Genomic DNA, 25,238 nt, shown 5'->3' with positions numbered 1-25,238 from the left:
GTGGGCATTCAAACATTCAGTCTATAGCAGCTATCTTTTTTTTTTCTTTTTTGAGACAGCATCTTACCGTCACCCAGGCTGGAGTGCAGTGGTGTGATCTTGGCTCACTACAGCCTCTGTCTCCTAGGCTCAGGTGATCTTCCCACCTCAGCCTCCCAAGTGGCTGGGGCGACATGTGTGTACCACCACACCCAGCTAATTTTTGTATTTTTTGTAGAGACGAGGTTTTGCCATGTTGGCCAGGCTGGTCTTGAACACCTGGACTAAGTGACCTGCCCACCTTAACCTCCCAAAGTGCTGTAATTATATATGTGAACCACTGTGCCCAGCCTATGGCTGCAATTTATTAGGAATATGACTTTGGGTATGTCCCTGAACCTCCTGTCCCCTCATCTGTAAGGTGGGGAGGATGATACCCATCTCAATAACAAGGACCTTGCACAGAGGGTTTTAATGTAAGGTCTGTGGTTATGCTCAGGACAACTGTTGTCCTGTAATTCTATGTAAAATTTTGTGTACATTTGCATTTTTCTAGGGGAGAGATTTCATAGCTTCTACAGGAATCTCAGAGGAGTCCGTGACACCAAAATACTGAGAATCAGTAGCCTTACACAGTGCTGGCAGATGGCAATTGTTCATTAAAGGTTAATTCTCTTTCTGTCTGCCAAGGATACATTTATAATCAGCAGGTTATTGATGCTGACATAGCTACTTTGATGACAAAGGTGTTGTTTAAATCCTGAATAGAAATAAAAACTCTGCAGTTGTCTACCTACCCATGCACTCATCTTTTGCCGTGTTTTTTTTTTTTTTTTTGAGACGGAGTTTCGCTCTTGTTGCCCAGGCTGGAGTGCAATGGCGCGATCTCGGCTCACCGCAACCTCCGCCTCCTGGGTTCAGGCAATTCTCCTGCCTCAGCCTCCTGAGTAGCTGGGATTACAGGCACGTGCCACCATGCCCAGCTAATTTTTCGTAGTTTTTAGTAGAGACGGGGTTTCACCATGTTGACCAGGATGGTCTCGATCTCTTGACCTTGTGATCCACCCGCCTCGGCCTCCCAAAGTGCTGGGATTACAGGCTTGAGCCACCACGCCCGGCCACCTCTTTTGCCGTGTTATCTCCTGAGGCGCTATTTAAAACTACTTGTCCTTCTCTCCCCAGTCCCCAAGGACCAACTCATATTACTCACTTCAAAGAAAGGAGCCAGGTCCTTGAAAATGCAGCATGGAGAGACTCTTAAAGTTACATGTGGGAAAGTGGGTGATGACAAAGAAAAGAAAAGGGAGTGTCAGGGGCAAGAGGGGCATTTTGAAAAACAGGAAGAAGACCAAAATGCTGAGTATGGTGCTGAGCACATAATCCTTAATCACTGATTTGTGGAAAGGACTGAAGAAGTAGACATGCATTAAATAGTGGAAAGAGCCCGGGCGCGGTGACTTATGCCTATAATCCCAGCACTTTCAGAGTCTGAGGCGGATCACTGAAGGTCAGGAGTTCAAGACCAGCCTGGCCAACGTGGCGAAACCCCGTTTCTACTAAAAATACCAAAATTAGCTGGGAGTGGTGGTGCATGCCTGTAATCCCAGCTACACGGGAGGCTGAGGCAAGATAATTGCTTGAACCTGGGAGATGGAGGTTGCAGTGAGCCAAGATCGTACCATTGCACTCCAGCCTGGAGTGAGTGAGACTCCATCTCAAAAAAAAAAAAAAAAAAAAAAAGATGGAAAGGGAAGATAGAAAAGCAGAAATGTGTGAAGAGTTTTCCTCTCAGTCCCCCTTCCTTGCAGGGTAGTTCCTTCACCTTTGCCTGCTGCTATGTGGGCTGCCCACTTTTGTTTCTACCTTTATTCCTGAATTCGAGGGGTTCAGGGAATGGGAATGGTGATGAATGCGGAACCCCAGGCTAGAGGGTGTGGTGTGGAGGACGTCATGCTTGCTGCTGAGATGCTTCAAGGCCCAGCCTCTTGATTTCTACCATAAAATACAAAAGCAAGGAAGAAAAATTGAAGTCAAGCAATGACCAAGTCTTGGTTCAAGTCGATCATTAATATGTAATCCTTTATCAGCAGCTGAGTGCCCAGACCCTGCCTGGGTGTTCCAGAATCCGGATTAGGGTGAGTAGCTGGGGCCACTGGTGTCATGCCAGCTTTCCTCTTTTATTCTCGGAAATAGGTTGCTTTTATTTTCAATGCCTTGGTATTGAGGAATGCTTAATTCAGCTGAACCATATCTATGGACAAAAGAGAAAAGAAATAGACTGTCTAGAAATCATGAGGCCAAGGGGCAAAGAAACCAAAAAAGTGGGGCTCGTGGGCCAGAAAAGAGCTGTAATTCAAGCTAACAAGGTACACAGTTGACTCTCGAACAACGTTGGGGTTAGAGGTGCCGACCCGCATGCAGTCAAAAATCCACATATAACTTTTGACTTCCCCAAAATTTAACTGCTAATAGCCTTACGGATAACATAAAATCAGTTAACACATGCTTTGTATGTTACATGTATTTCATAAAGTATTCTTGTAATGAGGTAAGCTAGAGAAAAGAAGATGTTAAGAAAATCCTAAGGAAGGGAAAAATATATTTACTATTAAGTGGAAGTGAATCATCATAAAGGTCTTCATCTTCATCATCTTTGCATTGGGTAGGCTGAGGAGGAAGAGGAGGGTTGGTCTTGCTATCTCAGGAGTGGCAGAGATGGAAGAAAATCTGCTTATAAGTGGACTCATAGAGTTCAAACCCATGCTGTTCAAGGGCCAACTGTACGTGGTCCAGGGTGTGTGTATCTGTCTGCCTGTCTATCTATCATCTATCTATCTATCTATCTAACTATCTATCTATCTATCTATCTATCTATCTATCTATCTATCTATCAATCATCTACACACGCACACACACAGACTCTAGAAATCATGAGCCCAAGGGGCAAAGAAACCCTATAATAATTCAGACCCACCCCCAACACCAACCTCAGACCACACACCAACCTTGTGGGAAATGTGTTTCCCACATAGACACAGCTAGGACTCTCTTGACACATGGCAATTGCAAATTTAAGGTTGCAGTTGAGGCCGGGCACCATGGCTCACACCTGTAATCCCAGCATTTGGGAGGCTAAGCCAGATGGATCACTTGAGCTCAAGAGTTCGAGATCAACTTGGGCAACATGGTGAAACCCTGTCTCTACTAAAAATACACACACACACACACACATGTAAAATAGCTGGGCATGGTAGTGTGTGCTTGCGGTCCCAGCTACTCGTGAGGCTCAGGTGGAAAGATCACTTGGGCCTAGGAGGCTGCAGTTGCAGTTAGCCAAGATCATGCCACTGCACTCCAGCCTAAGTGGCAGAGTGAGACCTTGTTTTTTTTTTTTTAAAAAAAAAAATGGTTGTGGTTAAGATCAGCTCAGAGGGGAAAATAGTAGCCCTCGAAGGAAAAATGTTAATGTTAAACATGGATATATTCAAACATTATATCTAATTATAAAGAGTGAATCACAAAATTAAGCATCTTAAATATAGGCATGAAAAAATAACCCTCAACCAGGAAGCTGCAGCTCTATCAGATTGCATCATTTGAGAACCAAGAAAAGCAAGTCAGCGCACTAAGCATGAGAGCAGCAGAGGTTATTCCTCTGATGGGATTCAATATTATTTATTTCCTTCCTTCCCTCCTTTCTTTCATTTTTTTTTTTTTTGAAGAGATGGGAGTCTCAGTATGTTACCCAGGCTGGAGACAGGAGTTCAGTGGCTATGTGGTGGCTAGTTCAGGTTCTATGATCACACCCATGAATAGCCACTTCTGGGCTCAAGTGATCCTCCTCGCTTAGCCCCTGAATACCTGGGACCACAGGCACATGCCACCATGCCCAGCAATATTCTGTTCATTTCTATAGATGTGTTAAGGAAGGTCCTTATGTGAGCAGAAGATTCTATCCAGGGGACTGAAACTGTTGCAGTGGAAACACTATCCTTTTTAGAAAGTGGTATTCTTTGGAAGATATATCCAGCCTCCATCTCTCCCATTGGAGTTGTGTTGTATTTGATGAGCTAGGAAATTTCAACCTAAGAGCAAACATCAGTTCCATAAAAAAATTTCATTTGTGTTTTGTTTGCCCTCAGCTCAATTAAAAAAGCTAGGAATTCTTCACTAGTCATTCTCTACATAATCACATTTCTTAGTCTCACATTAGAAGCTCCTAGAAATAAGAGGTTGTGGTCTCATTCAGCTAAGTTCCATTGCATCGCTTGAAGGGCTGAACATAATAATTCAGGCCCACATGACATTCACAGTGGATGGTAAAAATGAGTTTGATGGTTGGTGCCAGAGGAAGGAAACCACACCAGGAACCACAGCCGTGGAGTCTGGATTCAGTTACTTTGTCCACATGTAAATGTATTAGGTTAGTGCAAAAGTAATTGTGGCATTTTGATGGCAAAAGCCACAATTACTTTTGCACCAACCTACTATATAATCTCGTTAAGTCTCAATTTACTTATCTGTAAAATACAGATAATAACAACCACTTTACTTCTCCATGCAGTGTACTCTGAAATCCAGATGAGATCATGTATTAAAAAGCGCTTTCTAGTTCTCCATTGCCTGTGGTCTTGGGGTCGCTGTTGCCACTGGACCTGCAGTGATCATGGTGAACTTACTTCACACTGTATGGGACCACTGGGTTCATGTTCTTTTCCCTATGTGATTTGTCATTGGATGTTATTTTGACAGAAAGAATGATGAAAAGCTAACTGCCCTCCGAAACAAGAGTATGTTATATAAAAGGGAATTGCGACCCATTGAAGAATATACCTGGAAATAAAGATTAGCTGACGTATACAATGTTCATATTTTAAAGTCCTGAGAGAAATAAAAAACGTGTTACTATTGGAAAAAAAAAGCGCTTTCTAAATCGTAAATCCCTGTGGAACGTGTACATGTGGCATATAGCACTTTGGGAGGCCGAGGCAGTTGGATCACTTGAGGTCAGGAGTTTGAGACCAGCCAGGCCAACATAGTGAAACCCGTCTCTACTAAAAATCCAAAAATTAGCCAGACATGGTGGCACACACCTGTAATCCCAGCTACTCGGGAGGCTGAGGCATGAGAGTAATTTGAACCTGGGAGGTGGAGGTTGCAGTGAGCTGAGATCACACCGCTGTACTCCAGCCTGCGTGACAGAGTGGGACTCTGTCTCCAAAAAAAAAAAAAATTGTCAGATCGTATGAGAACTCCCTCACTATCATGAGAACAGCATGGGGGAAACCAATCACCTCCTACCATATCCTGCCCCTAACCTGTGGACAATTCTGAGTGTCCCTCCTTGGGTAGTTTGGTTTATTGGGGAAAAGAAAGGGCAGATGACTCCACACATCTGTAGACTGTAACATGCAAGTACACTTTTTTTTTTTTTGAGACAGAGTCTTGCACTGTCACGCAGGCTGGAGTGCAGTGGCGCGATCTTGGCTCACTGCAACCCTGTCTCCTGGGTTCAAGCGATTCTCCTGCCTCAGCCTCCTAAGTAGCTGGGATTATAGGCACGTGCCACCACGCCTGGCTAATTTTTTGTATTTTTAGTAGAGACAGGGTTTCACCATGTTGGCCAGGCTGGTCTCGAACTCCCAACTTCAGATGATCCGCCTGCCTCGGCCTCCTGAAGTGCTGAGATTGCAGGCATGAGCCACCGTGCCTGGCTCTTTTACCCTTTTTAATGTGGCCACTAGAAAATATAAAATTACACGTATGGCTCATGTTATATCCCAGAACCTCTGGGCCTCTAATCCTAGTCCTTTCTCCCCAGCAATCTACTCCACCAGAACCAGTGACCACGTCTTTTAGTTAGTCTTTAGTCCACCCTGGGGAGGAGAAGCAGGAGGAGCTGAGCAGAGGAGAGGACAAACACTGGAAATGACACCCCACCCCTATGACCCACTGCCCTGGGCATACAGACCCACTAAGTCTTTCTGCTCAGGTTAGAGGCCTTGGGCCAGGGGCTTCTGTCTCTCTGATGAAGAGCCACAGGGATTTACTGGACATCTAATGACCCAGTGATCCAGGCTTTAAGTACTTTGATGTAACCAAAATTGGCCATTAATGAGAGGTCTTATATTGTAGCCCCTTCTTAAATGCCCGCCACATGTGCTGTGTTACATGAACCAAGAAGAGGAGAATGCAGAGGAGAGGCATGGCCCTCTTTCTTGTCTCTGCTTCCCTCTTCCATGAGAGCATGAAAACCAACTCTTTCCACATGGGGAGGAATATAGAACCATCTGGTGTGGAGAAAAGGGGATATATTTAGTCTGAAGCAAATCTTTAGCAGAGCCATAGAATCAAAGAGGGTCATAGCTATTTGGGAGCTTAGAGACAGTGGATCCCAATGGTTTCAGATAGGTTTATAGTATTGCCTCCAGGGTCACTGTGAGGAGGAGAAGGGGGTCAGAAGGACAGCACCTGATTCCCCATGTCCTTTTCAGCCTGGTTTGGAGTAAGATTTTGTTTAAATAAGAGGCTTGAAAATCACTGAAATAGCCCATAAATCATGTGTTGCAGAAACAGAGTTTTGGAAAGATGGTGGCTTAGGCCCAAGGTGATGCATTAGTGAGTGGCAGCCTGGGGGACTTGAGTCCGTCTCTTTTCAAATTAATGCTATTAAACATATAGTTTGATACAATTTTTTTTTTTTTTTTTTTGAGGTAGAGTCTCGCTCCTTCACCCAAGCTGGAGTGCAGTGGCATAATCTTGGCTCACTGCAGCCTCCTCACCTCATGGTTTCAAGCGATTCTCCTGCCTCAGCCTCCCTAGCAGGTTGGATTACAGGCATGGGCCACCACACCCAGCTAATTTTTGCATTTTTAGTAGAGACAGGGGTTTCACCATGTTGGCTGGTCTCGAACTCCTGACCTCTAGTGATCTGCCCGCCTTGGCCTCCCAAAGTGCTGGGATTACAGGTGTGAGCCATCATGCCCAGGCAGTTTGATGAGTTTTGATAAATGTATACATCTTTGTAACCACCACCCCAATTAAGATGTACATTTTTGTCACTCCAGAAAGTTCTCTCATGCCACTTTGCAGTCAGTTTTCCATGCCCTGCCCCAGGCTGCCAGTGATTTCATTTCCATCACGGGAGATGGCTTTTGTTATTAAACCCACCTCCTAACTAGCAGTTGGTATGCCAACCATGCCTCCCACTCTCTGGCTCACTCTGTGTTTACAGGTGTTCTGAAGTGGACAAGGGAGGATGCCTGTTACATGTTTCTAGGAGCAATGGCAGGAATGAGGAGACTGGTTCTGGCTTATGGGAACCCAAGTTCCTTGAAGGCCAGAGCTGTTCTTTATATTCTGTTTCCACACTTCCTAGTACAATGCTTGGCACATAGGAAGCTTTTGGTGAGGGTGGAAAAGTAATGTGGAAGGGTGGGTGTGCGGAGGGCTGGAAAGATGTGTGGGGGAGGTCCAGGGACACTTCCTGGAGCTGCTACTTAGAGATGAGTTACATAACGATGGAGGTTGGGGCGCTGTGGGGCAGAGGCAGATGTTTTGAGGGTCTAGAGTTCATTCGTTCTATGTGTATTTATTGAGCTGGTGATGTTTCACCGGGAGGCCTCTGGGATGTCAGAGTCTTGGGTGGTGGGTTGATGGAAGGGAGCTCTGGATATTCCAGGAAGGTACAGCTTTCAAGAGCCTGGGCTGCAGATGAGAGGAGAAGGGAAATGGAAACCCTGAGGGATAGACAGGAAAGGGTGGAGTGTGTTGTAAGAGAACCAGGCTACACTGCAGGCTGTTTCCCCAAAATGACCTGTAGATGGTACTTCAGATAAACAGTTTTTGTTTTGTTTTGTTTTTTGAAACAAAGTTTCACTGTATCCTCCAGGTTGGAGTGCAATGGCACAATCTTGGCTCACTGCAACCTCTGCCTCCTGGGCTCAAGTGATTCTCATGCCTCAGCCTCCTGAGTAGCTGGGATTGCAGGCACACACCACCACGGGCAGCTAATTTTTATATTTTTAGTAGAGACGGGGTTTTGCCATGAGCCAGGCTAGTCTTGAACTCCTGACTTCAAAGGATACACCTGCCTCAGCCTCCCAAAGTTCTGGGATTACAGGCATGAGCCACCACACCTGGTGATAAACAGTTTTTAATAGTGTTTAATATGTGATAGAAAAATATAACTTGTATGTTAAGTTTGAATTTCTAGATTCTTTAGGACCAGGCTAAAGTGTATATTTGGGTTGTTTTTGTCTTTAGAGACAAAGTCTCACTCTGTCGTCAGGTTAGAGTTCAGCGGTGCCATCAGAGTTCACTGCAGCCCCTAATTCCTGGACTCAAGCAATCCTCCTGCCTCCGCCTTCTGAGTAACTGGGATTACAGGCACATGACACAGTGCACAGCTGATTTTTAATTTTTTTTTTGTAGAAATGGGGTCTTGGCATGTTGCCCAGACTGATCTCATATTCCTGGCTTCAAGCAATCCTCTTGCCTCACTCTCCCAAAATGTTGGGATTATAGGCGTGAGCCACTGCGCCCACCTAAAGTGTGTATTTGAATTTGTATCAAATTTAAAATGTTGAGGAAGAAATAGAAAAGTGGCCTGCATATGTGATAAAAAGACTGAAAGTTTGCTAATGACTAAAGTTTGGTGAAGATTACCATGGGCAAATGGTGAAGGGGAAGATGACAGGGTAGTTTCAGTCACAGGAGTTCCTCCACAACAGAATAGGGGCTCCACTGGATGGAGAGGGTGGGAGGGGAGCAGGGGGGACCCTGAGCAGAAGCAGCTGTGAGGGTTTGTAGAGCACTGGTTCTCAGACTGACCAGGTGGCGGAGTCACCTAGAGGTCTTTCTGAAGCATGACGGGGCCTTATCCCTGGAGTCTCTGATGCAGGTCTCAGGTCCGGGAACTTGCATTTCTCACCAGTTCCCAGCTGATGCCGATACTGTTGGTCCAGGACGACACAGAACAGCTGATGCAGACGTCATAGTGGGTGTGAGGTTTGTGCCCAGTGGTGGGTGTGGATGCAGGGAAGCGGAGCAGCTGTGTGGACAGGAAGACACCCAAGCAGAAAGGTGGGATTGGGCCTGGCCCTGCAGGGCAAGAGCGCCTGGTGCTGTGCTCACAGTGGACGCCGAGGTGGGCAGGGGCCCAGGAGGGCGGCAGCTGGAGCTGGTCCTCTATAATTAGGGGGGCTGATTGCCTGGGCCACACACCTGCAGTGTAGTGCTAAAGGGGAAAAAGGGAAATAAATCCAGACCCTCTGAGAGTGCCCCCAGGAGGCTGCCTACTCTAGTTTTTCCTGCCATTTTGATTAGCTCTGAGAGAAGGGAAACCACCTTCTACCGAGCATTCACTGTGTCTTAGGCATTTATATGCCTTATTGCATTTAATCATCATAATCTCGTGATGTCGATATCACTGATCCATTTTAAGGATGAGGAAACTAAGGCCCTGAGAAGTGAAGGATTTTTCTCATTGTTACCTAGGTAGACCTAGGATGCAATCATCCTAGGGGCTGACTTTTTTGATTAAACCTTCCTGAGGTTTCTCCCACCCCCGATATTATCATTTGAATGTGTAATCAGTAGAAAATCAATATGTAATCAGTATAATCAATTGTTAAAGAGCTACTTTACATTCTTTTTTCATGCTAAGTCTTAGAGATTCAGTATGTATTTTACACCTACAACCCATCTGAATTTGGATGAGTCACATTTCAAGTGCTCCATAGCCCCCTGCCTGCTACCTTGTGGGACAAGAGCTGCCAGCGGGGATGAGAACGTCCAGCCCCATGTGCCTGTAATAACCACGTCTGCCACTAGATGGCACAGGTGAGCTTCCCTGGTTCAATGCATCAGGCGTTAAGAGTTGGGGTGAGTGGGGGGCTTACATTTCCCGTTGATTTGTTTAAATTTTAACCAGAAGTAAGCTTGAAAGATTACAAGCCATTACGTGCTTACTCTAGAAAAATCGCTGGGTGTGTAGTCCCAGCTATTTGGGAGGCTGAGGCAGGAGAATTGCTTGAACCCAGGAGGTGGAGGTTGCAGTGAGCCTAGATCGCGCCATTGCACTCCAGCCTGGGCAGTAAGAGCGAAACTCCGCCTCAAAAAAAAACCAAAAAACAAAAAACAATAGTAACTGTAGTAATTATTTAGAACTCAGGCAAACCAAGGATTGTTATCTTTTTTTTTTTTTTGGGGGGGTGGGTATTTTCTCACTGGCATTGTAGGGTATTGTGATAAGGAGGTCAACTGTTAATCATTTAAAAAATTCTTCAGGCCGGGCGCGGTGGCTCAAGCCTGTAATCCTAGCACTTTGGGAGACCGAGGCGGGTGGACCACGAGGTCAAGAGATCGAGACCATCCTGGTCAACATGGTGAAACCCCGTCTCTACTAAAAATACAAAACATTAGCTGGGCATGGTGGTGCGTGCCTGTAATCCCAGCTACTCAGGAGGCTGAGGCAGGAGAATTGCCTGAACCCAAGAGGCGGAGGTTGCGGTGAGCCGAGATCGCGCCATTGCACTCTAGCCTGGGTAACATGAGTGAAACTCCGTCTCAAAAAAAAAAAAAAAAAAAAAAAAAATTCTTCATAGACAAATGACTCTTTTCATTAAAAAATTTTTTTTCCCTCTCTTTCTTTCTCTTTCTTTTCTTCTTAAAAAGCCTCCAGTGGAATCTTCTTATTTTTTTGAGACAGAATTTAGCTCTTTCGCCCAGGCTGGAGTGCAGTGGTGAGATCTCGGCTCATTGTAACCTCCGTCTCCTGGGTTCAAGTGATTTCCCTGCTTCAGCCTCCTGAGTAGCTGGGACTACAGGCGTGCGCTATCACAACCGGCTAATTTTTCTATTTTTAGTGGAGACAGGGTTTTGCCATGTTGGCCAGGCTGGTCTCGAACTCTCGACCTCAGGTGATCCACCTGCCTCTGCCTCCTAAAGTGCTGGGATTGTAGGCATGAGCCACCAGACCTGGCTGACAAATGACCCTTTTGTGTTCTGTATCCAAGGGGAACTGATTCCTCAATGCATCCCCCATTACCCCTCAGCCTTGGTCTACCATTGTCCTTGCCATCCTAGAGCTCCCGTTCTGTTTCAAGTATGAGGAATCTGAGCCTAAAGAAGCACAGAGTCTGCACTCCTGTCACATGGGTTCTAGTGGCAGGCCTGGAACTAGAAGTCAGGTAGCCCAGACTCCCTCCCCAGTGCTTGTTTCACTAGGTAGTTCTGTTGCAGGAGGGGTGGACATTGCAGCCATCTCTGTTTCTCGTGTCTCTAAACCCTGAACCTGAGACAGTGGCCCCTGCTGTGCCATTTATAGTCTGAGCATAGGGCTGGGCCCAAAGGAGGTCCCCAGCAAATTGTTGAATGTTGAAAGGAATGAAAGAAAATTCCCTCCAGACATTTCAGAAGCTAGCTCACCATTCCTGGAGGTGGGAGTGTAGTCAGTCTGGTGGCAGACTGACTACATTGGACCTTTTCCACCAATGGCGGGGGGACATCGATTTTGTCCTCATTGGAACAGACTCTTATTCTGGATATGGATTTGCCATCTCTTCCCAAAATACTCTGCCAGTGCAACCATCTGTGTTCATGGAATACCTCACTCACTGTCATGGTATTCTACATAATATAGCTTCTGACCAGGGAACTTACCACACAGCAATGTAAGTCCCACAATGGGTCTGTGCTCATGGGAATTCCCTGTTTTACCACATACTCTATAACCCAGCAACAGTGGCCTGATGGAACAGTGGGCTGGCTATTGAAGACTTGGCTATAGTACCAGTTGTCCTGGAATGCTGGGGTTCTATCTTTTTTTTTTTTTTGAGACAGAGTCTCACTCCGTTGCCCAGGTTGGAGTGCAGTGGCACAATCTCTGCTCACTGCAACTTTTGCCTCCCGGGTTCAAGCGATTCTCCTGCTTCAGCCTCCTGAGTAGCTGGGATCACAGGTGCCTGCCAACATACCTGGCTAATTTTTGTATTTTTAGTAGAGATGGGGTTTCACCATGTTGGCCAGGCTGGTCTTGAACTCCTGACTTCAGGTGATCCGCCCCTCAGCCTTGGCCTCCCAAAGTGCTGGGATTACAGATGTGAGCTGCTGTTCCCGGCCTGGGGTTCTATCTTAGAGGATGCCGTATATGCTTGGAACCTGTGATTCTCCCATAGAAACCAAGGGGTGAAAATGGGAGGGGCTTCTCTCACTGCTACATTCCTTACTTCACTTGCGGAATTGTTTGCTTCTGCCTGTGCAATGTTGAACTCTGCTAGTTTGAAGGCCTTAGTTCTGAGGGAGGAAAGCTTCTATCAGGGGACATAATAATGTCTGCCACTTGGCCATGTTGGATTCCTCATGCATTTGAGGAAAATTAATAAAAGTAGACAGGGTCTTCCTCTGTCACCCAGGCTGGAGTGTGTAGTGGTGTGATCACAGCTCACTGCAGCCTTAACCTCCCAGGCTCAATTGATACTCCCGCTTCAGCCTCCCAAGTAGCTGGGACTACAGGTGCTTGTCACCATGTCTGGCTAATTTTTATATTTTTTGTAGAGGCAGGGTTTTGCCATGTTTCCCAAGCAGGTCTTGAACTGTTGGGCTCAAGTGATCTGCCTGCCTGAGCCTCCCAAATTGCTGGGACTACAGGTGCGAGCCACCATGCTTGGCCATTTCTTTTCACCTTCTTTTTTTCTTTTTCTTTTTCTTTTTTTTTTGAGATAAAGTCTTGCTCTGTTTCCCAGGCTGGAGTGCAGTGGCACGATCTCGGCTCACTGCTTTCTGGGTTCAAGCAATTCTTCTGCCTCAGCCTCCCGAGTGACTGGAATTACAGGTGCACACCACCATACCCAGCTAATTTTGTATTTTTAGTAGAGATGGGGCTTCACCATGTTGGCCAGGCTGGTCTCGAACTTCTGACCTCAAGTGATCCATCTGCCTTGGCCTCCCAAAGTGCTGGGATTACACGTGTGAGCCACTGCACCTGGCCCTTTTTTTACTTTCTTATTGTGGCTCCAGAAAATGTTGGATTACCTATGACTTTTTAATAGATAGTATATGTATATGGCACCAAATTCAAAAGGCATGAGACTCGCAGGATGGAAGAAAATATTTGCAAACTGTATGTCTGATAAGGGAGTGCTGTCTAGAATACATAAAGGACTCCTCTTATTTTTATTTTTATTTCTTTTTTTGAGACAGGGTCTTGCTCTGTTTCCCAGGCTGGCGTGCAGTGGCGTGATCACGGCTCACTGCAGCCTCAACCTCCTGGGCTCAAGCAGTCCTCCCACCTCAGCCTCCCCATTAGCTGGCACTACAGGCGTGCACCACCACACCTCGTTAATTTAAAAAATTTTTTTGTAGAGATGGTATCTCTGTCTGTTACCCAGGCTGGTCTTGAGCTCCTGGGCTCAAGCCATCCTCCTACCTCAGCTTCCCAAAGTGTTGGGATTACAAGCATGAGCCACTGAGTTTGGCCAAGAATTCTTACAACTCAACAATAAAAAAACAAATAACCCAATTAAAAAATAGGCAAGGATCTGAACAGACGTTACTTCAAATAAGATGTACAAATGGCCAGTAAGTGTATGAAAAGATGTTCTGCTGCTTGAATCCGAAGAGTGCTAGTTCATGTCCTGTCCAGGAGACAATTCCCCTACCTTGACTTTCCCCAGTGTCATTCAAGCCCCAGCTTAATAGATACCACCCCCTAGAAGCCTTCTCTCTCTAAGCAGAGCTCTTGGCTCCACTAGCTGAATTCCCACAGCAGCGTGAAAGCATCTCTTCTGAGCCCTGGGCCCTTTGCATGGTGTTTATGTGACTGCCTTCCTCAGAGATGGTGAGAGCTCCTGCAGGGAAGGGATCAGGTCCTATTCACCCCTGCATCTCTCTGGCTTAGCAGGGTGCCTGTAACACAGCGAAGACTCAGTGTCTGGCTGGCTGGTTTGCAGGAAGGCCAGCTGTCTCTATTTTTAATATTTTTAGAGACAGGGTCTCACCCAGGCTGGAGTGTAGTGGTGCGATGATAGCTCACTACAAACTTGACCTCCCAGGGCCGAGGCGGTCCTCCCACTCAGCCTCCAGAGTAGCTGGGATTACAGGCACTTGCCACCATGCCTGGTTGCCACCTCTATTCTGGGCCAAGAGTAGGAGTCTGTAGCAGGAAGTCAAGACTAATTAGGTGAAGACCACGGCTCAGAAAGGTTAGGGAACTGTGCAGAGAGTTCTGGAACTGTGGCTGCCTCCATCTTACTAGAAAGATGAAACTGCTCTCCAAACCTGAAAACTCATCTATCTGGCTTGTAGATTTTTTTGATATTCTAGGTTCCTGACTGAATGGGAGGCCCATGAGTCACTGTGGGGAGGCCGAAGCTCTGAGGAGAGGCAAGGCAGTGAGATCCTAGGTTTCAGCTCAAACAGGAAATCCTTTGAGCCCTGAAGGGGGATGTGCTTGGCACAGGAAGGAGCACCTGCTGGCTCTTCCCTCTCTGGCTCTGGTGGGTTGTTTCTGGAAACCCTTGGGTCCTAAGGAAGCCCTTTCTCAATGCCCTATTGGCTGAGGGCAGATGTGGGCGATGAAGGATGGCCAGTGGCCCTGCTCCATGAACCCACACTGGGCCTGCCCTGGGGAGCCAGCAGGGCTTGCTGGGCTCACCACCTCCGGTCTCTACAACCTTTAACCGCTGACCACTCACAAGTGGCCACTGGGTGTATGGGAGAGATTTCCACAGAAACCGTTTCTGTGGCTGCCTCCTTTCATTAAAGGAACCTGGAATTTAAGGGTTAGCTCCTAGGTTTTGGGGTGAGCCTCTTGTAGAAATCCATCTCTTGTAACACCCAGTGTTGGCCAGGGTGCAGTGAGATGGGGACCCTCACACTTGCTTGGGGTGGGTTGGGGGGGCTTTTCTGGGTAGTTTGGTAATAAATATCAAGCCTCAGACATTTCCCCTTATGTGATCATTCATTTTTTAGGTGTGATAATGTGGTTATGTTAAAAACAGTCCTTTTGTTGTAGAGATACATACTGAAATATCTATGGGTGAACTACACAGCGTCTGGGATTTGTTTCGGTATCATATATTTGGGGTGAGGGGCGTGGGTGGGGCATAGCTGAGAGAAGGTTGGCTGTGGGTTGGCCATTATTGATGCTGCTGGATGAGGGGTTCAGGGGTTCATGGTAGTGCTCTCTCTACATTTATTCATTTTTTAAAAATTCCTTAGGTAGAAAGTTAAATGATAAAGTTCCCTTTGACTTGGCATTTCTGGTGTGATGGCATCAGTCCAAGCCCCCAGCATTGCTCACCACACTTCCCTGTTTTCATTCCCATCCCTCCTCCGTTCAGAAGGCTCATACTCCATCTGCGTCCACGCTCACAGTCCTGAGCTCTCTAGGGCCCACCTGCCCCCAGGCTTCCGGGTGCCAGAGCCTGTGGGTGCCCCTGACCTCAGCATCAGGGAAGCTCTCCCTCCACCCCAAACCCCTCGCCTGGATGGCGACTACTCACTCATCTGATACCAGGTTGGTGTCACCTCAGGGGAGCTGCTGACCCCCAGGCAAAGTCACACTTCTCTCATACTGTCCATCCTGCAGGGACAGGTCCTTCATAGCTCTCACTACTATTTGTAATGATAAATTTTTTTTTTTTGAGACAGAGTTTTGTTGTTGTTCCCCAGGCGGGAGTGCAATGGTACTATTTTGGCTTACTGCAGCCTCTGCCTCCCGGTTCAAGTAATTCTCCTGCCTCAGCTTCCTGACTGGCTGGGATTACAGGCATGCGCCACCATGGCCAGCTAATTTTGTATTTTTAGTGGAGATGGGGTTTCACCATGTTGGCCAGGCTGGTCTTGTACTCCTGACGTCAGGTGATTCACCTGCCTCGGCCTCCCAAATTGCTGGATTACAGGTGTGAGCCACTGCACCCAGCTACTCTTTTTTTAATTAATTGTTTTTTTTGAGACAGGGTCTCACTCTCTTGAGGCTGGAGTGCAGTGTCACGAACACAGCTCACTGCAGCCTCGATCCCCCAGGATCAAGTGATCCTCCCACCCTAGCCTCCTAAGTATCTGGGACTACATGCACATGACACCATGCCTGGCTTATTTTAATATTTTTAGTCGAGATGGTGTTTCATTATGTTGCCCAGGCTGGTCTTGACTCCTAGGCTCAAGCAATCCGATTGCTTCGGCCTCCCAAAGTGGTGGGATTATAGGAGTGAGCCACCACAACCTGACATGATCAACCCTTGTGATTGCTTTTGTTTCATTGCCGTCTGCCTTCCATACTAGACCGTGAACTCTCCGAGGGCAGAGACTGTGTCAGTTTGGCTCACCACTGCATCCCAGAGCCACACACAGAGCCTGGCACATCGTAAATTAATGCAGAAGGAGGCATGTGTTTAACAAACATGTATCGTGTTCTGGGCAAATTCTATGCATATGCTTGGCTGGCTGAGAACATACCATCAGAAATGTTAGGCAGGGGCCAGATCACAAGGGCCTGTGGCAACATTAGGGGACTGGTTGGATGGTGCAGATCCAGGGAGCCATTGATGGTGCTCACTTGGAGGAGTGACATGTGCTCCAGGCAGCCTTTCTGGCTGCCTCAAGTTGGAAGGGAGACCCTGGAGGCTGGGCAGCCAGATGGGCTGGCACCAGGGTCCTGATTAGGGCCATGGGGCTTGAGCTGAGGCCAAGGCAGTGGTGATGGGGATGGGAACGGAGCCAGCATTTGTGGCAGTGATCCGATGCGGCAGCTTCTTGGCCCTTCTTCCCTGAAGACAGTGCCTCTGCTCAAGAGAGATGAGAAGGAGCTGCATAGGGCCCTGCTGGGGACAGGATGTATTCCACAGACACATCCCTGGATCACAAAGAGTTTTGCAAACAGTCACCAGGAAGTGATTATACAGCACGGTGCCTTGGGGCAGGGGCAGGGGCAGGACCTTGTCCCTGAGGCCAGGGAGTTGAGGCTCATGGTGGCAGAGCCTGGCAATGGTGAAAGGCAAGTCACTTGTTCTGCAGTGCATTCAGCGCTTGGTGCAGAGCCAGCAGAAGGAGCCTGGGGGAGCCTGGAGCCTGAGAAGCCACTGGGGCCTCTGCAGGCTCCCCGGGCTGGGCATCAGCTAGAGCCCAGGAGAGGCTGCTCCCAATAAGTGGCCATGTCGTGAGCTGGGTGTGTGCCGCCCACCAGCTCTGCACTTCCCTGGACCTGCTGTACTGCTGCTGCCCCAACGCATGCACCACACTTGCTCTCTGTCCCCTAGGAAGCCTGTAATTGGCTGCAGCTCCCCTCCTTGCAGGAAGTGGCTGTGGGGAGGCCAGAGGGTTGGGAAGACGCTGAGTAAAAACCTATAAGATAGCTACATAGACTGAATGCTAACTCATGCCGAGCCCAGTGTTGAGATCTTTAAATATTACTCATTTGACCTGAGCTAGGTCTCCTTTCCCTCTCTCCTGGGGAACTCTGCACCTTTAGAACGCGTCTCACAGTTGTAATAGAGATAATTGTTCATGCGTTTATTTATGTAATGTCTGTCTTTCTCGATAGACCATTAATTCCATAAGAGCAGGGATTAGGTCTCTTTGTCCTCTACTATAGCTTCATCACCTAACACACTGCCTGGCACAGAGTTGGCTGCAATAAGTATTCATTAAATCAATGAATGATTCCCCCCAACAACCCAATGAAGTAGGTACGATTATTATTCTTGTTTAAGGATGGGCAAACTCAATCTTAGAGAGTTTGAATAGGCCAAGCCACAGACCAGGAAGTAGCACCCAGAATTCACACTCACATGATTAGCCCAAGGTGGAGGTATGTGGCCCAAGGTTGGTAAAACTCAAGCTGGGGAAAGTGAGACTACTGTCCTTTTTGTCCCTTGGCTGTTGGGATATGAGACCTGGGTTGCTGGTGGCCATGCTTCTGGCCTAGTAGGACAGCTGGCCTGAGAGTGTGGAGCATGGAATGATGGGAGAGAGACAGAGATGGAGACAGAGAGGTGGAGAGAGAGAGACAGAGAGAGACTGATTCTGAGTTCCTGGATACCCTGTGGTTTGGGCTAGCCTGGTTCCCCTTCCTTGCACTTGTAGCAGAGAGTTCCAAAAGGCATAGTGTTAAACCCATCGCCACCATTGGTGTAGTGGAAAGAGAATGCCCTGGGCCTCAGCTCCAGTTCCACTGGGCACTCGGTGTGTGACAGAGAGAGTCCCTGTTGATTTCTGGGTCTCAGCTTCCTCAGCTATCAAATGAGGTCATGACTTCCACTCCTAAAAGGGGAGTGGAAATAATGAGAGAGTACTAAGGTCTGTGACTCGTGCCTGCTAGCTAGCAGTTGCTCAGGAAGTGTGAGCTGCCCCTTGTAGGTGGCTTTTGGTCTGCAAGTAATAGAAAACTCATCCAGGACCAGCATAAACAATGAGAGCTTTCACTGGGCGTAGTGGCTCACGCCTGTAATCCCAGCACTTTGGGAGGCTGAGGCGGGTGGATTACCTGAGGTCAGGAGTTCAAGACCAGCTTGGCCGATGTAGTGAAACCCTATCTCTACTAAAAATACAAAAAATTAGCCAGGCATGGTGGCGGGCACCTGTAATCCCAGCTACTAGGGAGGCTGAGGCAGGAGAATTTCTAGAACCAGGGAGGCAGAGGCTGCAGTGAGCCGAGATCTCACCGTTGTACTCCAGCCTGGGCAACAAGAGCAAAACTCTGTCTCAAAACAAACAAACAAACAAACAAAAAAACACAAAAAACAATGAGGGCTTTCATCCTCACAGGCCAAAAGAAGATCAGGCTAGGGCATGTCCAGGGCGGTGAATTCAGAAGCTCAGCATTGTCACCAATAACACAGGTTCTTTCTATCTTTCAGCCTTGCCATTCTCACAGTGGCAGTCATTTCCTAAAAGGTGACAAAATTGCTGCCACAGCTCCAGGCATCACACAATGTTGGCCTGAGCAGGAGGTGTTTCTTCTTCATGTCTCTTTGTAAAGGTGAGGAAAACCTTCCCAGCAGCTCCCAATAGACACCACCTCAAGTTTTATTGTCTGGGACTGTCATCGTCTAAGCCAGTCATGGTGTTCTCTCCCCTTGTAAATGCTAGCATTGGTGTAGTGGAAGCAGGATGGCCTGGGCTTCAGCTCCAGCTTCACTGGGCACTCAGTGTGTGACAGCGCGAGTCCTCTCATCTGACTGGATAGACAGTGGCGGTACTCAGAGAGAAATTCAGGTACTTTTATAGTAACAACTTCCTTGCATTTCTTTGTAATTTCACTCAAGAGTGTCCTCTTTTTTTTTTTTTTTCCTGAGATGGAGTCTTGCTTTTGTTGCCCAGGTATCTGGACTACAATGGCACGGTCTTGGCTCATTGCAACCTCTGCCTCCTGGGTTCAAGCAATTCTCCTGTCTCAGCCTCCTGAGTAGCTGGGATTACTACTCAGACATGTGCCATCATGCCTGGCTAGTTTTTGTATTTTTAGTAGAGACAGGGTTTTGCCATGTTGGCCAGGCTGGTCTCGAACTCCTGACCTTATCATCCACCTGTCTCAGCCTCCCAAAGTGTTGGGATTATAGGCATGAGCCACCGCGCTTGGCGCAAAGGACAAGTTTTTGAAGGAAATTAAAAGTGCTCCTCCAGTGAACACACAAATGATAAGAAAGAGAAATAGCTTTATTGCTGATGTGGAGAAAGTTTGAGTGATATGGATAGAAGATCAAACCAGCCACAACATTCCCTTTAGCCAAAGCCTAATCCGGAGCAAGGCCCTAACTCTTCAGTTCTCTGAAGGATGAAAGAGGTGAGGAAGCTGCAGAAGAAATGTGGGAAACTAGCAGACGTTGGTTTATGAGGTTTAAGGAAAGAAGCCTTCTCCATAGCATCAAAGTGCAAGGTGAAGCAGCAGGTGCGGATAGAGAAGCTGCAGAACGCTATCCAGAAGATCTAGCTGAGAAAATTGATGAAGGTGGCTACGGTAAACAACAGGCTTTCAGTGTAGACAAAACAATGTTCCATTGGAAGGAGATGCCATCTAGGACTTTCATAGCTAGAGAGCAGAAATCAATGCCTGACTTCAAAGCTGCAAAGGACAGGCTGCTTCTCATTAGGGGCTAATGCAGCTGGCGTTTTTAAGTTGAAGCCAATGCTTATTGATCATTCTGAAAATCCGAGGGCCCTTAAGGACTATGCTAAATCTACTCTCCCTGGGCTCTATATATGGAACAACAAAACCTGGATAACAGCACATCTGTTTATAGCAAGGCTTACTGAATATTTTAAAACCAATATTAAGACCTGCTCAGAAAAAAGATTCCTTTCAAAATATTGCTGCTCATTGACAATCTACCTAGTCACCCAAGAGCTTGATGGAGATGTGCAAAGAAATGAATCTTGTTTTCATGCCTGACAACACAATATTCATTCTGCAGCCCATAGATCAAGGGGTAATTTTGACTTTCAAGTATTATTATTTAAGAAATACATTTTGTAAGGCTATAACTGCCATAGACAGTGATTCTTCTGATAGATCTCAGCAAAGTACATGAAAAACCTTTAGAAAGGATCCACCATTCTAGATGCCATTAAGAATATTTGTGATTCATGAGAGGAGGTCAAAATAGCAACATTAACAGGTGTTTAGAAGTAGTTGATTCCAACCCTCATGGATGACTTTGAGGAGTTGTGGAGGAAGGAACTGCAGATGTGGTGGAAATAGCAAGAGAACAAGAAAAGCGAAGCCTGCAGATGTGACTGAATTGCTGCAATTGCATGATATAACTTGCACGGATAAGGAGTTGCGTCTTACGGCTGAGCAACAAGGGGTTTCTTGAGATGGATTCTACTTCTGGAGAAGAGTGTGTGAACATCATTGAAATGACAGCAAAGGATTTAGACTATTTCATTAACTTAGTTGATAAAGCAGTGGCAGGGTTTGAGAGAGGATTCACTCCAATTTTGAAAGATGTTCTATTGTGGGTAAAATGCCATCAAACAGCATCAAAATCTTTTTTTTTTTTTTTGAGACAGGGTCTTGTTTTGACACCCAGGCTGAGGTGCAGTGCTGCAATGGTGCGATCACAGCTCACTGCAGCCTTGACCTCCCAGGTTCAATTGATCTTCTGACCTCAGCCTCCCAAGTAGCTGGAACTAGAGGTGCACACCCCCATGCCTAGCCAACTTTATTTTTTGTAGAGATGAGGTCTCTCTGTTGTCCAGGCTAGTCTTGAACTCCTGGCCTCAAGAATTCCTCCTTTCTCCGCCTGCCAAAGTGCTGGGATTGAGCCACCAAAATCTTTTCATGAAAGGAAGAGTTAATCAATGGGGCAAATTTCACTGTTGTCTTATTTTAAGAAATGGCCACACCCACCCAACCTTCAGCAACTACTAGCTAGATCAGTCAGCAGCCATCAACATCAAGGTAAGACCCTTCACACTTCACCAGCCAAAAGATTATGACTTGCTGAAAGCTCAGATGATTGTTAACATTTTTTAGCAATAAATTTTTTTTTTTTTTTTTTTTTTTTTTAGGATGGTTTCTCATTCTGTTGCCTAGGTTAGAGTGCAATGAGGCAATCATAGCTCACTGCAGCCTCAAACTCCTGGACTCAAGCAATCCTCTGGCCTTGACCTCCCAAGTAGCTGGGACTACAGACCCATGTCACCACACTCAGCTAATTTTTAAAATTTTTATTTATTTTATATATTACTTGTTTAGGGACTAGGTCTCATTACATTGCACAGACTGGTCTTGAACTTCTGGCCTCAAGCAGTCTTCCAGACTAGTTGGGATTACAGGCTTGAGCCATTGCACCCAGTGATAAAGTTCTTTTTTTTTTTCTTTTGAGATAGAGTCTTGCTCTGTTGTCCAGGCTGGAGTGCAGTGGCATGATCTCAGCTCACTGCAACCTCCACCTCCTGGGTTCAAGCAATTCTCTTGCCTCAGCTTCCCAAGTAGCTGGGATTACAGGCGCTTGCCACCATGCCGGGCTAATTTTTGCATTTTTAGTAGAGACAGGGTTTCACCATGTTGGCCAGGGTGGTCTTGATCTCTTGACTTCATGATCTGCCCACTTCAGCCTCGCAAAGTGCTGGGATTATAGGCGTGAGCCACCGCACCCGGCCAACATAACTTTTATATGCACTGGGAAACCAACAAATTCATGTAACTCACTTGATTGCAATATTCTTTTTATTGTGGTTGTCTGGAACTGAGCCCACAATATCTCTGTAATATGTCTGTATTTCCAGTAAATTGGTAGCTAGATTCAGAGACTTTATAAAATTCAGGTTTTGATTTTTTGACAACTGTAGGTGATGGTGTGTTATTTCCTCAAGAGGTGCACATAATTGTGTGTGTGTGTGTGTGTGTGTGTGTGTGTATAAAGGGAGTGATGTTAACAGCTGTTGATACTCAATGCCTAGATTCATTCATTAATCTGTGGGTACAAAATGGTGTTACTCTAATTTGATCATTCCTTTTTCATTAATTAGCTGCAGCATCTTTCTTAGCAGTCAGTAGAGAGAAACCAAACTATAACCAGTGCAACACTGCTTTTGTGTGTTTTATTTTATTTATTTTTTGAGACAAGGTCTTCCTCTGTTGCCCAGGCTGGCATGCAGTGGCATGATCATAGCTCACTGCAGCCTCGATCTCCTGGGCTCAAGCAATCCTCCTGCCCTAGCCTCCAGAGTAGCTAGGACTACAGGTGCATGCTTATTTACTTATATGTTTTTTTGACAGGGTCTTGCTATTTGCCCTTGCTGGTCTTGAACTCCTGGACTCAAGGGATCCTCCTGCCTCAGCTTTCCAAAGGCTAGGTTACAGGTGTGAGCCATCGTGCCCAGCTTCTTTGGTGTGTTTTATGTACTTATGTAGTTTTTTGAGATGGAGTCTCCTTCTGTTGCCCAGGCTAGAGTGCAGTGGCACAATCTCAGATCAGTGCAGCCCCTGCCTCCTGAGTTCAAGTAATTCTCCTGCCTCAGCCTCCTAAGTAGCTGAGATTACAGGCACCTGTCACCATGCCTGGCTAATTTTTGTGTTTTTAATAGGGACAGGGTTTCACCATGTTGCCTAGGCTGGTCTTGAACTTCTGACCTCAAGTGATTTGCCCACCTTGGCCTCCCAAAGTGCTGAGATTATGGGTGTGAGCCACCGTGCCCAGCCCATTTTATTTTTTTTGAAACAGAGTCTTGCTCTGTTGCCCAGGCTGGAGTGCAGTGGTGTGATCCTGGCTCACTGCAACCTCCACCTCCTAGGTTCAAGTGATTTCATGTCTCAGCCTCCCAAGTAGCTGGGATTACAGATGTTTCAACATGCCCAGGTAATTTTTATATTTTTAGTAGAGATGGGGTTTCACCATGTTGGCCAGGCTGGCCTCGAACTCCTGACCGCAAGTGATCCACCCTCTTCTGCCTCCCAAAGTGCTGGGATTACAGATGTGAGCCACCGTGCCCAGCCAGTTCTCTTATTTTAAAATGAGATGGGGGTTGGGTTGGGGAGGATAATTCCCACCCTGTCCAGCTCTCATGATGGTGTGATAGTGAAGTGGAAGATTTTGTATGCTGTGCAGGAGGAACCCCACAGGAAGCGTTATTATCCCTGATAAGATGCAGCGCCTTGGTGACTGTTGGGGAGCAGGCTGGGCTTCAGGTGCCAGAGGACCTTGGGCAAATCAAGAGATGCCAGTCCCTGCAGTCCAGTCTCAACTTCTCTTCTCTCTCCTCAGTCGAGAAAAAACAATTCATTTCACTTGGTAGAAAATGTGCCCAGTCGAACTGGAGCCTTTTCTGGGTCCCATGCTTACCAGTGAGCTGCGTTAATCTGCCAGCCCTCTGTGAAGGACCTTCCTCCTGTGGTGTGCCCCTCACGCTGTCACTTTCCAGCATCCAGATATGCTCTTCAGAAGCCACTTCCTCCTGGGAACTGAACCTGGACTTTGGAGAAGCAGCCACGAGTCCATAGTGGGAGCCAGGCATCCTCAGAGTGGGGCTGAACAAACTGAAGATGATAATTAATAATTAAGATGGTAAGATGATTAATTAATTATCTTAATCAACATTCTTGTGTATACATGAGGGAAAGCTGATAGTTTTGCCTCAAAGCACAGCTGGCTGGAGCACTGGATTGAGATGGCTCTGAAGCTGAGCTCAAAGGAAAGGAGCGTGGTGATTAATTAGCGTCTGCTGCCGCCCGGGGAGGGGAGAGTAGTAGCTTGCCCACCATGCACTTGTCATCCTGATCGAAACGATTTCTTTCTGTTTTCTATTGAGGCATAACCTTCATAAAGCACATTGATTTTAAGTGTATAAGTTGATGTATGTTTACATATTTATGCTTAAATGTGTATATATGTGTATAAATATTTATACACATACGCACACATTACCAGCACTGAGATCAAAATACAGACCATTTCCGGAGGCCCAAAATGTTCCCCTGTGCCTGCTTCCAGTTACTGCTGTCTCAAAGGCAGCCAGTATTTTGACTTCTATCACTATAGATTAGATGTGCTTGTGTTCTATTTCATATAAATTGAATTAAACAATATATACTCCTCTCTCTGGCTTCTTCCACTCAGTTGAATGCTTGTGCAGTTCGTTAATGTTGTTGAACGGTTTGTTCTTGCTCATTATTCCATTGTGTAGCTACACCTCAATTTGTTTGTCTAGTCTCCTGCTGACGAACTTTGGAGTTGTTTCCAGTCTGAGCTATTATGAATGAGGCTGCTGTAAGTATTCTTCCACATGTCTTTTGGTGGACTTAACTGCTCATTTCTGCTGTGTGTACGTATATCTATATCTATACATCTATATTTATATGTACATATACAAATATAAATAAATAATATATCTCCAGGAGAGAGAGAGTGCAGAGTCACAGGGTAGATAAATGTTTAGCTTGTGGAGTAACTGAGTTTGACTCACCAAGCCCTGAATTGCATCAAATGTGAACAGTTTCCATTACATGTCAAACAACGTGCTGGGCTCCAGGTATACACAGATCCGTTAAACGCAGACTCTGATTCTGAGATATGATATCAACTTAGAGGAAGACTTAAAGAAAAGCAAACACCTAATACAACCAGGCAGCTCAGTCTCTAACCTTTCCCTATTTTCTTTCTTCCTTCCTTCCTTCCTTTTCTTCTCCTCCTTTCTTACTTTCTTCCTGCCTTCCTCCCTTTCTCCCTTTCTTTCTCCCCTCCCTCCCTCCCTTCCTTTCTTCCTCCCTCCCCTCCCTCCCTCCCTCCCTCCCTCCCTCCCTCCCTCCCTCCCTC

At 46.5% G+C, this 25,238-nt stretch overlaps 1 protein-coding gene, 1 long non-coding RNA gene and 1 pseudogene across 3 annotated transcripts in view; all 3 read left to right on the top strand.

Moving 5' to 3' along the window:
- ARHGAP19 (Rho GTPase activating protein 19) overlaps positions 1 to 10,013 on the top strand; it is a 74,528-nt gene extending 64,515 nt beyond the window's left edge. Inside the window, exon 12 of one of the 2 annotated variants that reach the window (XM_032281176.1) lies at positions 9,647 to 10,013. In XM_032281176.1, the coding sequence (XP_032137067.1) occupies positions 9,647 to 9,699 (53 nt within the window). In that variant the 3' untranslated portion in view covers positions 9,700 to 10,013. The remainder of the gene's footprint in view (positions 1 to 9,646) is intronic. The other variant, XM_032281174.1, reaches the window with a different exon arrangement.
- Positions 4,593 to 5,014, top strand: LOC116553729 (annotated as a pseudogene).
- Positions 10,014 to 19,769: 9,756 nt separating the features above from the next.
- LOC116553730 overlaps positions 19,770 to 25,238 on the top strand; it is an 11,006-nt gene continuing 5,537 nt past the window's right edge. Inside the window, exons 1-2 of the long non-coding RNA XR_004269886.1 lie at positions 19,770 to 20,475; positions 22,276 to 22,285. This is a non-coding gene — a long non-coding RNA (uncharacterized LOC116553730). The remainder of the gene's footprint in view (positions 20,476 to 22,275; positions 22,286 to 25,238) is intronic.

The sequence above is a fragment of the Sapajus apella genome, unplaced genomic scaffold, assembly GCF_009761245.1.
Source record: "Sapajus apella isolate SASKATOON/1434 unplaced genomic scaffold, GSC_monkey_1.0 scaffold13, whole genome shotgun sequence".
Taxonomy (NCBI): Eukaryota; Metazoa; Chordata; class Mammalia; order Primates; family Cebidae; genus Sapajus; species Sapajus apella.
The sequence above is the reverse complement of the archived record's forward strand: the minus strand, read 5'-3'. Positions and strand labels throughout refer to the sequence as shown.